A 16,600-nucleotide genomic window follows, 5' to 3' on the forward strand; every position below is an offset into this window, starting at 1 on the left:
CCTGGACCTAAGTCAACACCATATAAAAAGAGTGCAGTGGCATGGAATTGTAAGCCTAGCATTTGGGAAGTAGTGACAGGGGGAAGAGAAATTTGAGGTTATCCTCAGCTACATAGGGAGTTCAAGGAGTGGGGGGAGAAGTCTGCTTGTGCTTATTGAGTCCCACCCCTACTCTATCCCTCAGAGTCTTCTCCTAATAAGGCACCCACTTTACCCACCTGTTTGATCTGGTCCTGCCTTGGGGTTCCCTTCCCAGTGTCCCAAAGGCCTAGTCCCTGCAGCTGGGAAGCTTATGGGAGTCAAGGTCCCAAGGACCAGACAAGAAACTAAAACAGGAGCAGAGCCTACAGTTTGAAGCTCTCTCATGTGTGGGGCTAACAAGTGCAAGGAAGGGGTAGCTCAAGGGTTCATGGGAAGGGACACTGTCCACAGACCTCGTTGCCTTCTGAGGCAGTGATGGAAGGCAGTGTCTGAGGACCAGGCTGTCTCCAGAGGAGCACTCCTCTGCTGCTGCTGCTACTGCTCTCCTCCAGTGCCATTAAATGTTTGCAGTTAAGTATTTACAGATATGTTCCCATGGCAACGGAGGCCTGGAAATTACTCTCACAATTCTGTTTTCTCAAATGTGTTTCTCTGCCTGATAGCATAGGGGTTCCTGGAAGCTGGCCAGGTTGTGAGTCACATTCCCAGACCTGGGCTTCAGCGATTCACTCTGCCTCCCACTTTGGAGGCCAACAGCCTGACTGCACACACTCACACACTCTTAAGGCCAATGTCCCTAGCTCATGGCCCTGTCAGGCAATTGGTTCTTAGGTCTGACACTCAGAACGTACCAGCCTTCGCTATCCAGGTTCTTTCACGTTCTGGATTGATTACCTACTCAAAACTCCCTTAACCCCATCTGACCGATCTAAGCCTCTGGGCCACCATACTTGTGGAGGGCAGAGTCATTCTTCTAGCCTCTGGCCCTTGGCTCCTGGGAGCCTGCAGTTGTTGATGCTCTCTGCTTGTTTTTCATTGTCCCCTGTATCTCATCTCTCTTATGACTGTGCACGTGAGTCTCTCTCCAGTGGGTTCAGTCATTCATCCCGCACCCTGGCTTTTGGCTACACATTGTTCAAGGTAAGGAAACAGAATCGGAACAGAATGTAGAGCTTACCTCCCAGTGGAGGAGGGGTGGACAATGATTAAGAAAAAGTGAAGGGAATGGTATGTGCGTAAAGTAAAAATGTGACATATGGGTGGGCCTTGGTGAGAAGGATGCAGATGCTGAGACAAGATGCTGAGATCTAGGGGGACAATGCCCCCCAAAGGGAACAGTTAGGACAAGGGATGGAACAAGGATGTTTGAGGGGCCCACAGGAGGCCAGGAGGCAGGGAGAGGAAACCAAGGGATCACAGAGGTAGCAGGAGCAGGATACATAAAGACTGAGTATAAATGACAAGCCCTTGCTAGGACCACTATGGAGAATGCAATGAAGCATCCATGTGAATAGGTTACCTAGGTGGAAGAGGAGGTTCGCAGCCAACAGAGGGTGGAGGAGGAAAGATTGATTAGGAAGGATGCGGGAGATAACACAAGACTCAAGTGGTCCCTTCTGTGACCCCAGCTGTAGGAACGCCAATCACTATGGATGTCCCCAACATCCTTTTAGGACCATGAATGATCTTGTTTTGGCCCAGTCCTCCAGAGGATGCTACCCCAGAAGGAAGACACAGGACTACCTTTAGTGAACCAACACCTTTTTAGGCGAAAATCACTGCCTCCAGCCCCCACCTAGCATTCCCTGGGAGGACTCCTTCTGCCCTGAGCAGCTCTCCCCAGCCATGCTCTCTCTATCTGCCTGTGCTTGACTTGGTGAGAAGTCAGATGTTGGCCAGATGGCTTCTCCCAACTTAGTACCACCCTCTCCTGGAGACTTGCCTATTCTAAGCTGCTCTTCTCCTATCCCACAAGCCCTGAGAGTTGCTTGAAACCCCTTCTCCTTCAGACTCTACTGGATGATGGAAGGCACTGGTTGTTAACTGTTCCTCCAGTGATTGTAGCACTATTTACAGCCTATGTAAGTTCCTACCTTCAATCGAACTTGCACTTCAGGAAGAAGCCAGGGTATCCCAGTCAAGTACACAAGAGATAGAACTTACAGAAGGTACCACTCTGCAGGAACTGGGGCTCCTGGCAGGTTGCTAAGCAGTCAGGGAACCGAACAAGTTTCCACGAACAAAAAGCCACAGGATTAAGTTTAGCCATGGCAGGGCAGGCATTCAAGACTCTCTGGGGCCTTCAGAAAAGCATAGTACATTCCAGGAGCACATATATGAGATGGAAAATGGGTAGAAGCACTTCTTTTGTCTCTCTCCAAGTAAGGACAAGTCCAGCCGGAGGCTGTGGCCAGAGGCACTGGCGGATGGAGGGTGGGCAGGGGCTGCTGTCTAAGAAAGCTGAACTGGTGTGGATGGAGGGCAGGCCTTTGCTGTAATGTTATCCAGTTTGCTCTTACCCTCCTGCAAGACTTCCCCGCAGTGAGAAGAGATTAATTGTTGAAATCCACCAAGGGGGGAGGAGGGTCCTTCCTTCACTACCTGCCCCTCAGCCCCCTCCCAAAAGCAAACAGTTGTTGAAACTGAAAAATGGTGTTCAGTGAAGGGTTTAAAGACATTTTGAATTTAAAACATATTCTAAAGGTCATTTTAAGCAGTAATTATGTTCTAATGGTGGGGCTCTTAGCAAAAGGCAAGAGAGTCCCTCGGTTACATTAGCCCAATGTAAAGCAGTAAGAGCTGGTTTCCAGTAGTCCTCGGAATCTAGTAGAGGGTTGTGGAATCTAGTAGAGGGTTGTGGGGAGGAGTTAGTACAGTCTGCACTCCCTTCTGCATCCTACACCATTGGGTTCCCTGGAACAATAAGCCGCAGAGTTAAGCTTGGCCCTGGCAGAGAAGAATCTTTCAAGAACTCCCTGGGGCCTGCCACATCAGTGACATGGAGACTCACAAGGAGTGGCACAGGCAGGCTGGCCCTGTCCTTCCCTAATGCTTTCTTTTGTGAGAGCTCCCAGCAACGAGCTCCTCAATCATGTGGGCCCACTGTGTCTGGGTTAGGGGTGAAGGGGTGACCCTGAGCGAGTGCCCAGGCTCCAAGGCCTGTGTCTGTGCACTGTATGACCTATGGTTTACATTACTTTGGGACAGGATAAGGACGCTATTTGAAAGTCACCATTTTTCTACCCTCCACCTCCAACCAATAGCTCCCCCACCCATCCCCAGCCTGCTTTCTCTTTCATGGAGCATGCCCTGCTTTTGCCGAAAACCTCGACCATACAGCACTTGTGGAAGGGCTGATTCTGAAAAGACACTGGAAGGACCTAGTGTTGGCTAGAGTTGAGAGAATCTCAAAGAGCTAGTCCTGGGTGAGCGCCCTGGGGGTCCCTTAACCAGGGAGGCAGCAGACTGCAGGAGCAAGAAATAACCAAATGCTTTGAATAAAGAAATAAGCAGCGGGCTTCCTGTTTGGGGTCAATCTCGCCCTAGGCTTCGGCCGTGGCCTGAAAGACAGAGTACACAGGCAGTGGACGAGGAGCACAGAATGTGCCTGCGACAGGACCCTCTGTACAACGTCCGGTCCTACCCACAGAGTTGCCTGGGCTTTCTTTGAGCAAGACTGGGGTCAGGGTATTCAAACTGATATCTACGGGGTGTAGGTCTGCAGAGGAGACCTCGGTGCCACATGCGCATCACTTGAGAGAGGACTGGGAGCAGGTGGGATCGTGGCACGGGAAGCCAGCCTCTAGGCACAGGGGTGCGCCATGGGTGTGTAAGGATGTGGTCTAGGACTCAGCCCAGAAGGTGGCTGTGGGTGGTGTGGGACCGAAGCAAGGGAAAGGGCGAAATATAAAAAGACCCAGGAGAGGCGCAGCGCCGGGCCACAACGTTATTAAACTAAAGCATCTTATAAATCTCGAGCCATTAATAACAGGCTGCCTCCATGTCGGGATAATTTATTCAAATTGCGGGTCCCGGGATGGAAGAGCAGATGTTTCAGAGCTGTTGGTGTCACTGAAAGAGTTCCAGGGGAGGAGGGGCATGCTGCGTGCTGGTGGCATGGGCTCAGCCCTGCTTGCTCTGCTCCTCTAAGAAATATCTTCATCTTTCACTGCACAGGCTACCAAACCTCTACTCTGGGAAAGGCAGGACAAGGTCCTTAAGGGACAGCCAACTTAGTTCAGCACACACTAAAGAACTACCTGGAAGAGGCGAGCAGTCAAGTTGCCACATCTAGAATTGATGCTGCTCTAACTGGTTGAGACTGACCATCTTGGCTCATTAAAATAACGGTTCTCAAAGGGCTTGACGTTCTTTCCTTCAGGGTCAGGTCAGCTGTTGATGACCTGGAAGTAAACCCCAGGAGTCTCACGTGCATCCTCTGACCAGCCGAGCAGTAATCCATGGATGATTTGCCTCCTGCTGGGAACGGGGCATCCTTGGACTCAGATTAGACCTCCGGTTCAAACCTGGGTCCTGTAGTGGGGTGGTGATACGGGTGTCAGGACTTCAGGGGTCGGGGGTCTGGCCACAATTTCTGGACAGAGTCCAGGAACCAGAGCCACTGAGTGTCTGTCTAGACTCAGGAGAGGCTAACTTCCTCAGATGAAAGCTCTCCTGCCAGATTTCACCTCTCTGGCCTGGCAACTCTCACTCCATGACATCATTTTTGTCCCCAAACTCCTTCCCTTTCTAAGTGTCCAATGTCAGAATGGGGGTTTGTGGGGGCAGGGAGAAGGGGACACAGCCTTGCCCATGTCTTCATGTCTAGGAATTTTAGTGTCCACAGAGAAGACCATGTGTGTGACCTCACAGGGACATGCTCATCTTTACTTCTTGCATTTTTCCCCACCAGGAAGGACCTGAGCAGCAACCAGTGTCCTGGCTTGTGCCTTGCAGTAGGTGAAGAGAGACTCTTCTTCCTGATTCTGTTCTGTGGCCCTGAAGAACTGCCGTGAATTTCGAGGGAGACCCTGCTCAGTCTAAGGGAATGCTGAGTCAGCCCCTTGAAAGTCTAAGTCTTAAATACTTAGGCTCACAGAGGAGGCTCCCAGCACCCTGTCCGGGCCGTGTCCTGTCCTCTGATGTCATGCCCTGGTGAGTGACAGTTGGAATAAACAAAGACTCATACAGGGAGGCACACTCATCTCTTCCCCAAGATCAAGCTTGATTGTACACCACCATTATGTGTTGAGAGGAAAAGGAAGAGTTCCCTACTCTCTTGCACCTGACCCTGACATGTAACGATACTCCTCGGGTAGGGTTCTAATATGGCACCATTTCTTAGGCAGACCCCGCCCTTGACAGGACAGGGCATCAGAACCTGGTGTACAGGTCAGAGAGGTGCCTTTTGCCACTTCTGGGATCTGGCTACTCTAGATATAGGGGCTGCTGGTGGCCAGGCCTTCCCCACTGTTTCCTGTCAGCATGGCTGGGAGGATCAGTGCCATCCCTCTGCTCTGGGCACATCAGACTTCCTCCACAGATCAAGGTTCATTTCCAGTGAAGGAGAGAGTGCAGCCCACACTCGCAGGGCAATCAGCATGCTCTGTGATGAATGGAGCCCGTGTCACTCAGCGAAAATGAATATTTCTTTGTGATAATGGCCAGATGGTAGCAACTCTCCGATCCAAATTAAAACATGCATGATAAATGCCAGGAAAACAGAGGAAGACAAAACCCCAACCTGGAGTGAATTCTCTCTATAAATCTTCCCTCTGCGCCCCTCCCCCACCACGGTGGCCCTGCTAATAGCCATTAAATTATTAAGATGTGTTTCAAGGAGAATGCCAATGTCAGTAGCTCCAGCCCCCTGCCCACCCTTCCTCAGCTTGTGTGGCCAGAGTGGATAGGAAGTCCAAACCAGAGGCTGCTTCTCCACCTGGCCCAACTGGGGAAGGTAGAACATTTTCAGCCATGACTGGCATTGTAGAGCAGGCATGAACTGACGCCCATGCCCAACCACACTCTGAGGGAATCAGGTACGTCTCTTCTTACGCAGGTCTCCATGGAGATGAGAAATTAACACCATGCCTGACACTACAGTGCATGCAGAGGGCATGTCTGAGCTGGAGACTCGGGAACAGCTACAGAAGACATACTGAGAAAGGTTGGACTGGCAGTGTGTACCTGGGTGACCGAGAAGGCTCAGGAAGTGTGTTGCAAGGGTGGATATGTGCTGGAGGTTCTGAGGTAGCAGAGACTCGGGCAGGGATGGCTTGGTACTGGCTTTCTTTATACTGTCTAGTGACAAAAGGCTGCAGAACCTCTCTCCGCCTTTATTTCTATAGTTCTTGCCTATCGTGGTCAGAGCCTGCTTGGCATGGGCCTTGTGTTCTCCTGGTATGCTGACCAGGCCTCCCAATAGCCATCTTCCTATGCCCAGCTAGCTCATCTGGACCCCAGACATTTTCTCAGAGACCAGGCCTTTTTCTCTTCCTCCAGGAGCCAGACCCTATCATTTTATTCTAGACATGATCTAGGCCATGCATCTTTTATCTCAGTCTAGAATCATCTTCAACATGAAGAACCATGCGGACGACCCCTCCGACTGCCACAGTGCAGGCCTCCCTCCTCCTGTCTATGGCACATACTGTCTCCATTGCTCGTGTGTGCCAACAGAGCTTATTCTTCTAGCTTGCGAGCTTCTCCAGAGCCTAGAGCCTAGCAGAAGCTGCTAAGTATCTTCCCAGGGCTACACGTCTGTCTTAGTGAAAAGTCACTGCAAACTGGCCATTAATACATAAGCTTCAAGCATCCTGAGACACCAAGGCCTGTTGCCCAGGGATGGGTTGTGGTGTTCAGGGTGGTGACATCATAGGGTATTCTTAGCATGGGTCCTTGTTGATGTCTGTAAAACCTGTATTCCAGATGGGCAAGACACTGGTGACTCAGGCTGGTTGTCCTCAATAGAGCTTTCTGTTGGCTTTTGCTGCCTGCCCCTCCCACTGGTCTCCCCAGTTATATGACCGCAGATAGGCTCTTTCTGCCATTACTTGGTGGTACCTGAGCAGTACAGCCTTAGACTGTCTTTGAGGTCCCCTGTACCCTAAAACCATGAGCAAGGAGTATGAGAAGCCATTCTATACAGTGGTCCAGCCTCATCTCTGTGGCTAAGGGGGATGGGCTTGGAATATGGGAAGTCAGTAAGATTTGGAGGTGACCAGACAGTAGAGACAAGAAGGTTAATGACTGGCTATATGTCTCAAAGAGGTCAACTCTCCTCTCCCAGTCCTGTTTCTCCCTCCATACGTGGAGATGCTGCTCAGCCAAGCACATAGGGATGTGGCTAGGGAGGATGCTCTCACACCAGAAGCTCAGTGGCAGCACTGGAACAGTAGTATCTTTTTCGATCTCTGGAGTGCCAGAAGCATCAGCATCATCATCATCATCAGCAGCAGCAGCAGCAGCAGCAGCAGAAGCAGCATGCATGCATTGACAAAGCCCTGTTAGCCCCAACATTAGTCCAGAAGGAGCAGACTTTAAAATAAGATGGCAATAGCCAAGGTTTTCTGGACCCAAAAGAACGGGCAAGCACTTAAGGGCTGACTTGGGCCCTCCCATCTCTTCACAACCTCTGACCCAAGCCTAAGGTTCTATTTTAGTGCCATATTACCCAACTCTGTGCTACTAGTCAGTCTCTGGTCCAGGCCAGTGAGAGACCCCCGCCTCAAAAAAAAAAAAATAATAAATGAAGTAGGACTGGCAAGATGGCTCATTGGGTAAAGGCACCTGCTGCTAAGCTTGATAATCTGAGTTCAATTTCCAGGATAGAATGAAACTCTTACTGGTCTGCCTCTGAGTTTCACACATGCACCAGGACATACGCATGCACCAAAACACATAAACACCAAGTCCTGGCTCCTCTCTCTATTCCCTTAAGTTGATGCTCCTTTTTAACCGAAGCCATTCTTCTACAGCTCTGAACACATCTGGAGTGCCACCCGCAGTACCTGCCATCTTGGTCTCTAATTTCATGCCTTTGCTGCGACAGCCCACTACAGCCCACGTGCTTTTGTCTCATCGACACCTCTTGGCAGCCTTCCTGGCCTGCTCCTTTCTGGTAATTCACATATCCGACCTGGTGGATGTTCTGCGTGGTACGGTTTCTATTCACACTGATTCACTACACCTTGTCAGAAGCCTCACCCTGTCCCCAGCTCTATTTTCCCATACACCAGCCTCTAAAAATAAAAGGACAACAAGTACATTGACTGTGACGGGGCATCCCACAGTTTCTTTCTATGCTCCATTTGCAAAAAGAAGTTAGGGGGCTGTTCCCATCCTCTTTACAATACGAGGACGTTGCCCTCAGTGCAGCTAGCTTCGTGGAAAAGTCAGAACCAAGATGGGAGGCTGGGGCCTCTCTCTGCCCAGATCTTCACTTGGACTCCACACACCATGTGGCTGAGCAACCCCAGAACACCACTTGTGCTACGTTATTCCCTAACCCACAAGCCTCTCACCCCCTTGGGTTTAGCTCATTTTCTCACAGAGCAAGCTCAGCTTCCTGCTTCCATTTCTGATGAACACAGCCTATTTCCTCTTTCTGATCTGCCTCTGTAACTGTGAACCACGCCCATGTTCCTATCAGACGGTCTTTGCAATTGTATCGGGAACCTAAGAACACCGGATACTGTCCGGCGTAGGAAGCTGGTACTCTCTCTCACTATCCGAGTCTTCCCTAGAAGTGGGAGCACCCTCCTGTGTGTTCACAGAGTGCAGGGGACAGGATTTGGCAATGGGATGTTTCACCAGAGGAAGCCTAGTCCCTCTCTCTGTCATTCCTATTCCCAGGCGCACAGGCAGGAGGCACTTTTAAATATCATCCAGAAGGCCATTTGCTATGATTAATACCCCATTTCCCCTGAAACCGTTGTTTGCTAAATTAGCTGGGGCCAGAGGGAATTTGTTGAGGAGCTTGAGTCTCAACTTAACTTTCTTAATGCTTGAAACAAAAGAAAATAAGACAAAACAGAAAAAAACCTACTTTAAAACCGAAATACAGATCAAGCCACACACCCTCCACCCCCACCTCCAGCTGAAAACCTAGAGCCCATTTGCATTCAGCAGGTTTGCAGTTAATTATATTTTTTCACACCTATGGTGGGAGTTACAGATGTATTTATAATGTGTGTCTGAGCCACTGGAGTGCCTCAGGGCCTCTCAAGGGACCCTTCCCTATGGAGTCGCCTCCCCGGACACAAAGACCTGTCTTCACAGGTCTATCTGGTGTAGCTGTGTAAATTAGAGGAGGGTTCCTAGGTTTAAAAAAAAAAAGAAAAGAAAAGAAAGAAAGAAAAAAAACCCTCCTTTTCTAGAGGAGAAAGGAGACAAAGATTTCTTTAAGTCAGAAAAATGGGGATTTTGGGGGGGGGGAGAATGAAAGTTACAAGGTAGAGTGGAACTTGCCCATGGTTTAGGGAAACCAAGACTAAGAGATGGAGATAGTTAAAAAAAAAAAAAAAAAAAAAAGATCAGTAGGGAAGCCACACCTTGGTTGGACAACCTGATTGTTGTAAGTTTGCCATCTCTCAGCCCTTCCTGATCTTACAGATTGCCTGTATAAGGTCACGGCAGGAAGTGGCCTGAACCTCTGTTACCCTACATTTGAGATGAACATGGCTATGGTTCTTTTCTTCCGTAGTAATCTAAGAGGAACCTGAGACTCAAGAGAAAACACGATACAAATAAACATATTCCTATAGTATCAGGGGTCAAAACAGGCCTGAGAGTTTTTTCTGGTGTGTGTGTAGTGGTGTGTGTGTGTATGTGTGTGTGTGTGTGTGTGTGTGTGTGTGTGTGTGTGTGTGTAGTGGTGGGCTATGTGTATATGTATATGTAGTGGTATGTATATGTGTGTGTATATGTAGTGGCAGGTTGTGTGTGTATGTAGTTGTGGTATGTATGTGTGTGTGCATGTGTAGTGGTATATATATGTGTGTGTGTATGTGTGGTGGTGGGCTGTGTATGTGTGTGTGTTTCTGTAGTGGTGTGTATATATATATGAGTGTGTGTGTGTATGGTGTGTGTATGTAGTGGCAGGCTGTGTGTGTATGTGTGTGTGTGTAGTTGTGGGCTGTGTGTGTGTGTTATGTGTGTGTAGTTTTGGTATGTGTGTGTGCATATGGAGGCCCAGGTTAACCTAGGTTTTTGTTTCTTAGATGCTCTCCATCTTTATTTGTTTTTTATTTAGTTTTAGATTAATTTAACTGCAATTAGCCTTCTTTAAATTTTGTATTTTGTGTGCTTGACTGGGAAAAGTGCAGAGCACACACGTGTGGAGGTAAGAGACCAATTAGAAGAAGCCTGTTCTCTCTTTCTACCTGTTGGTCATAAGGATTGAGCTAAGGTAGCCAGGTTGTCAGCAGATACCTTTTTTCACTGAGACACCTTGCCAACCACACCCTGTTTTTGAAAGACATCCTCTCACTGGCTTGGAGTTCATGGAGCCAGTGAGCCTCGGGGATCTGTTTCTGCCTGGTTGTCACTGGGAGCCATGTGTGCCACCTTGATCAGCCTTTCGGGTTCTGCAGATTAAATTTAGACTGTTATTCTGGGATGGCTGGCATTTTCCTGACGAGCTATTGCCCCATTCCATTCACATATTGAGGAAAATGGGAAGGGCTAGGTGAGGGGCAGACTCATGGGGTGGGGTAGAATCGTTTCTAAACTCTTACATCGTCTGGTGCCTAGGCAAAAGTGAAGGGAGCCTCCTTTGGTTTGCCATGGTATCTCCTTCAAGGGACTACTCAGGGGACAGAAGATGACACTGTCACAGTCCCCATGAGCCAAGCAGGCCCAGCTCTAGAACACGTTCTGGTAGAGGGGCAAAAGCTCACACATACTCGAGCTTGTATCCAGTGAGTGTGCCTTCAGCCTGGTACCTGAGACTTGCTGTGGAGACTCAGGAGGGGCAGACAATGCTGAAGGGTGAACACTTTGTGCCTCACCATGCTGACAGACACCTCCTTTTGGTGGCTGCTGCGGGGCCTCAGTCACCAACCACATTCTGCTGGCTACGGTAAGCTTTGTTCATCCCTGAATCTCATGGGCAGCTCCAAAGTAGAGGTCAGGGTGAGCGGAATCAGGACAAAGCCCTGTGATCTGCACACCCAGGATGGCTTCAGGCTGACAGCCTTGCAGCTTCCTTCTGCTCTGCAACCCGCCCACCTGCCTGGCCTGAGGGCTTCCTCGGCAGAACCCAGAGGGGGTACTGTTCGGCCAGAAGCTTTTGTCCAGTGAGTCATTCATTGCTTCCGAAGATGGGAAAATGGACGCTTTTGTACAATGCACTTCTACAAAGCAGGGTCAGCCTGCAAGTTCATTTCATTAGAACACACTGTAAATGGTCTTTGGAGTGTAAGAGTATTGTATTGTTGGAAGAGCCCAGCAGTGAGAAATGCAGCACCTCGAGGTCAATAGTTATGGCTATGGATTTCCCCGAGCCACGTGCCTGGGCCAGAACCACTACAGGAGGAGCCAGCTGCCCTGCCCGGACTCATACCCCTCAGCTAGTCCCCCAAAGCCCCTGGGAACCCTTACAGGCCACATGTGGTCTGTCTGTTTAGAAATAGAATAATGCTTGGAGGAGAAATGGGGAACGTAATAGGATTTCAAAAGCCACAGGACCCGATGGGGCTACAGATGGTGGAGGGGCTGGGAGGAGGGAATGGGGCCTGGGTTTATGGTGGGGAACATGGCCTCGGGGAGGGCCTGGGATCTGCATCACATGCATCGTGTCCAACCTCATTAGCTGGCCCAGCGGGACTCCACTGCCACACTAGTGTGTCTGCCATGAAGAGAGAGATGCTCTGAAGATGCCGTTATGGACCAGGGACAGCAAAAGGCAGCAAGAACACAGCCAACTGGCTCGCCCAGCACCTGACTGGGATGGGTGGTGGCAAGGGCACACCTAATGACCAATGAGAGAATGAGGGTGGGGTTCACACCCATCACTATTCTCCCTTTCTTTCCTTACCTTGCACAGTTCTAGCAGAGATAGAAGAGATGAGATATAGAGATGAGAGAGGGAGAGGGAGGGAGGGGAGGGGAGGGGAGGGGAGGGGAGGGGAAAGGAAGGGGAGGGGAGAGGGGAAAAGGGAGAGGAAAAGGAGAGGGAGGAGAAGAGGGAGAGGGAAAAAGGAGAGGAACAGGGAGAGGGAGGGGAGAGGGAGAGGAGAGGGGGTGAGGAAGGGGAGAGGGAGAAATTGAAGACCCAAAAGCAGATCGAACTGTGATGTTCAGCTCCAGGCACTTTTATAAGGTTTGTTGTGTGTGTGTGTGTGGGGGGTGAGATATAAAGGAAGATTCTTCATTTTCTAGAAGCTTTCTTGGGGGTGTGCCAATAGCAGCTCACAGAGTTACTTCTCTGTGTTTCTTTCCAGGCAGTGCTTAGGGCCCTTTCCCTCCTTAATCTGTCTGCTTTAGGCCCTGTGACAGGGGTGGAGGGTAGGGGTGGTCAGAAATCTCCCCCCTCCTGCCTCTCTCATCTGACCCACTTCCCTGAACTCATGGGGTGTCCCCTCTAGGTTCTCTTAGACTACTGTCTCAGCCTCTCTTCCATAACTGCGGGTGGGGGACACAACCTGCTTAGTAAGGAGAGACTTGGCCTGTCTTTTTAATGTGGGCTTTTCTTGTTTCAGCCAAAGGCGGGGTGAGTGTTACTTACTCTAGTCCTGTCTTTATTGACGTGATTCTGCTATAGTGGTGGCCACTTTCTCATGCCTATTTGCCTGTGAGCTTTCTCCAGGGCTTAGCATGGAGGAGCATGGGGCACACCCTGGAAGACTGTACTCTTACTCACATTTCTGCTGGAGGCCTTCCAAGGACCATACCTGTCAGCAGTAAGCTGGGCCTCTGAGAACAGTCAACTGCTAAGAGCCACGCCTGGTGGTCAAAGGCTCTGATGGACTCAGCCATCGCTTTGCTTCTCACGTGGCTGGAACTAACCTCACAGGAGCTCTGCCCTTGTTCCTGTCAGCCTGAACCAAGCAATTCATCTACAGCAGAGACAACCATAGCTCCGTAGGCAAAACGGCTACCCTGCCACCCACAGTTCTGCCCACACCTGTCCATGCCCATTTCTAGAACGCCAAGGTGACCATGAGATGCTTCTAGAAGCACAAAAAATGGAATGAGAAACAGGTCCTTGAAGTGCCTGAGTGTGAGCAGGATAGGGGGAGAAGCCCTCCTCCTACCAGAATCCTTTTACTGACCTGGAAGGCAGCGGGTGGAGAGCCCAGGATGCATGTGCACCCCACATTCTAGGTCTTTGGGATACTGAGTGGTCTGGGGGCAGAGGTGCTGGGGTTGAGACAAAGATGCTGCCTGGGTATCAGGGCTCACCGTCACTTTCTGCTTTGTGGTATGTCCTTTCCTGCCCCTCTTGGCTCCAACACACCTTCCCCAAGGCTCCTCAACTCCCTCCTCTTTTTTCCTTCTCTCACGTTCTTTTCTTTAAAAAAAATTGTGGTGTGGTGTGGTATGTGTGTGTGTGTGTGTGTGTGTGTGTGCATACATGCTCATGTGTGTGTATACAGAGGCTGAGTTTGGATACCTTCCTCAAGCACTCTCTGCCTTACTGTTTTCAGACAGGCTTTCTCACTGACCCTGGAGCTCACCCGTTGGCTAGACTGACTGACTAGCCATTAAGCAATGGGATCCTCTCCTGTCTGCATACAACACCTTCATCACCCAGTGAGAGGATCACAGACCCATAACATACTCTCAGCTTTCTATATAGGTGCTGGGGGTCCAATCCCAGGTCCCCATCACTTGGGCACGTTACCCACTGAGCCACATCCTCTCCCCAACCCATCTCCTCTTTATCATCTTCATTCCCCCTCCACCATCCCACCCCTCCCTTCTTTCCACACCTCTCGTCTTTATTCCTTTAATAATCTTCACCTTTCCCTCCTTCTTTTTCCTTCCTTCTCCCAGAAGAAATATTTAATGGATATTAAATTATTTTAAACCAACTTTCTTTTTTTTTTTTTAAAAAAAAAAAAAAGCTTGGTGATAGTGCTGACTCAGGACGATCTCCCTGTTTAATATTGAATATGCAATTAATAGATAGATGTTTAGGTTTGGCTCTTCTCTTCCCTCCCTTCCCACCACAGCAAGAATAAAAGAGCTGATTAATCTGGCTTGGGGCAAGTGTCAGAGCAGGAGATATATGGGAGAAAGGCGATGAGGTTAGCAGCTTGGAGTTCGAGAGCAATTGCCTCCCAGGCAAGGGATGGATGAAGAGTATTAGAGCAGGCATTCTGCTGGGCTGGGGCTGGGGGATGCTCTATGCCCACCTCAGTTCTGGAGAACCTGCTGGGGCCAGGCCTGCCTCTGAGATTCTCTAGGTGAGGTTTTCCAGCTAATTTGAGAGCCACGTAGCGAGGCATTTCATGCACAGGCAACTGCCACCCGTTCTCACTGGGTCTGCCTTCTAGAGACCATTTTTAGGAGAGACCCCGATCCCTGCCCTTAAGCCCTGAGTGAGGCTGAGCAGAGGCATGAACCTGCCTTCACTGAGGGGGAGTCAGATGGGGAAGAGGGAGCCTGTGGACTTGCTGACTTAGGCCTGTGATGCCTGAGTGTATTATATCTCAACTGCCAGGTCCTCGGATGCTCCATGAACACTGGGTAAGGTGTGTCGATGCCCTAAGACATGGGGTGCCTTTGGGAAGCACCAGGCATCTGTTTGAGCCCTGTTGGTTAGGACCTGAAGCTCAAGTCAAGAAGGGTCTGAGCCAGGTGAGGAGCTGGAATGAGAGGGCTCAAGGGCATGGTTTGGGAAGAACCATAGATCACTGGGACCAGCGCCATGATTGGTCACACTAGAGTTTACTTCAGGACAACTCACCCTGTGATTTCAGTATCTTTGGGTCTGACCAGGGACTGAGATTGTCCACATTCCTGAGGAAGAAACTGAGGACATTGTTCAGTGCTGAAGCCAGACAGGACACAGTCAGTGCAAAGTTGGGGACCTAAGGTAGACTTCATGAGGGGCAGAAATGACACCTCTTTTCCAAGGCTGTCAGACTGGATCCTCGCAGATGCCCACAGCTTCCTTCTCTCCCCCGGGCCGAGGTTTCTCCTTCTCTTTCTTGGGTGAGGCAGTGTGTTCAGTACCATGGGAAGACAGTTTGCTGTGGACAGTCTGATCCTGGGTGGCAGAGGCCTGACCACCCTACGGTGGCCCCTCATTTTCTGTTCACACTGTAGCATGGTTGGATTCTATTTAGGGGAAGTAGAAATAGGGCTGCACCAATGTGGGCACGGATTACCCTGAAGCTGAGGTGGAAAAGCAGTGTAGACTCAAAGTCACTGTATTTCCAGGAGAATTGTTGCCTGGTAACACATGTCCCTGGCTGGCCAGGGCTGAGCTTCTGGGTCATCTGTCTGTCTGTCTACCCATCCATACATCTCTTTTGTGAGTAAGTGCGTGTGCACACATGTGTAAGTCTGTTAGGGTACTCAGCTTTGTGCCAGTCTCTGGAGAGCTCTGTGTTCTTGGGTGAGCTTTTGTGGGCAAAGACATGTCCTCTCTCTGTCCCCTTCCAGACATCTGTCTGCCTGTTTGCACCCACCTACCTATCCAATCTATCTCTACACTTGCCTTGTGTGGTTCACAGCCCCACCACGACCCCTCTTGGGTGCTTTCTTCGTAGCTCTGACCCCTCTTAAACAAGACTGCAGTCATTGGTTCTCTCCTAGCAGGGCGGTGGTCTACTATTCAAACCCCATCTCAGGGGTCTTCTTGACAGCACCCAGGCTAGCACACATTTTGCCTGAGAGTATAAATGATAATCCTACATGGTACCTTCTTTCTTAGACAGGCATTAAACCCTTTCCTCTGTCCAGCAGGCCCCTGTCTCCTAGACATCAGGCATTCAGATCAACAAAGGCCTGTCCCTTGCCTTCGGTACTGGGCGGGGCGGGGGGGGGGCAAGCAGCAAGAAGAGGAAGAGGTAGGGAGCCGCGGCAGTGGGACAAGGTGGGAAGGAAGGAGGAGGAAGGGAGGGGTCAGAGACAAGTGGGCCCTCACGTGAAGGGGGCTGGCGCAGGCAGCTACTACCTCCTCGGCTCTCGCTGTCCGCAGGCTTCACCTGGATCGGCCGGTTCATCTGCAACAGAGTAGAGGGAACAGCATTACAGGGAGTGGGGAACCAAAGAGCTCAAAGAGTTCGCAAGTGCCACGCCCACATTGCCCCCGCCCCCGCACACCTAGAGACAAACAGAGCATCCTCTCAAACTTCCATCCATAGTCTTTTTACTCCCTCATTCTCCACAGCCCAGTATTGCGAACCCGGCGGGGTGGGGGAGAATGTATGCCTTTCTGGGTTGGAGAAGCTATAGGGCTCCTCCCTCTTTGAATAGCTCTCAATACCCTGATACCAGATATCAGATATCAGAATCTGAAGTTGATAGAATGCCTATTCCTTCCATTTTTACCTAGAATGCCCTTCTGTACCCGCCGCACATCTGTGGGCCAGCTCTGAGGTCCCTCAGTACAACAGGCTCTGTCAAGCTGGCCCCTGCCTGGGACTGACTTCAGACCTAAGAC

The 16,600-nt window shown here is 50.3% G+C and overlaps 1 protein-coding gene across 26 annotated transcripts in view; it reads right to left on the reverse strand.

The window, feature by feature from the left end:
* Nucleotides 1–16,600, reverse strand: part of CELF4 (CUGBP Elav-like family member 4) — a gene marked incomplete at both ends in the record, with an annotated part of 273,049 nt that overhangs the window by 42,064 nt on the left and 214,385 nt on the right. For 13 of the 26 annotated variants that reach the window (XM_080919917.1, XM_080919916.1, XM_080919913.1 and 10 more), the window contains one exon: nt 16,082–16,160. In XM_080919917.1, the coding sequence (XP_080776043.1) occupies nt 16,082–16,160 (79 nt within the window). The remainder of the gene's footprint in view (nt 1–16,081; nt 16,161–16,600) is intronic. The other 13 variants (XM_080919929.1, XM_080919928.1, XM_080919924.1 and 10 more) reach the window with 2 other exon arrangements.

This window comes from Micromys minutus, assembly GCF_963924665.1.
Source record: "Micromys minutus genome assembly, chromosome: 8".
Classification (NCBI taxonomy): Eukaryota; Metazoa; Chordata; class Mammalia; order Rodentia; family Muridae; genus Micromys; species Micromys minutus.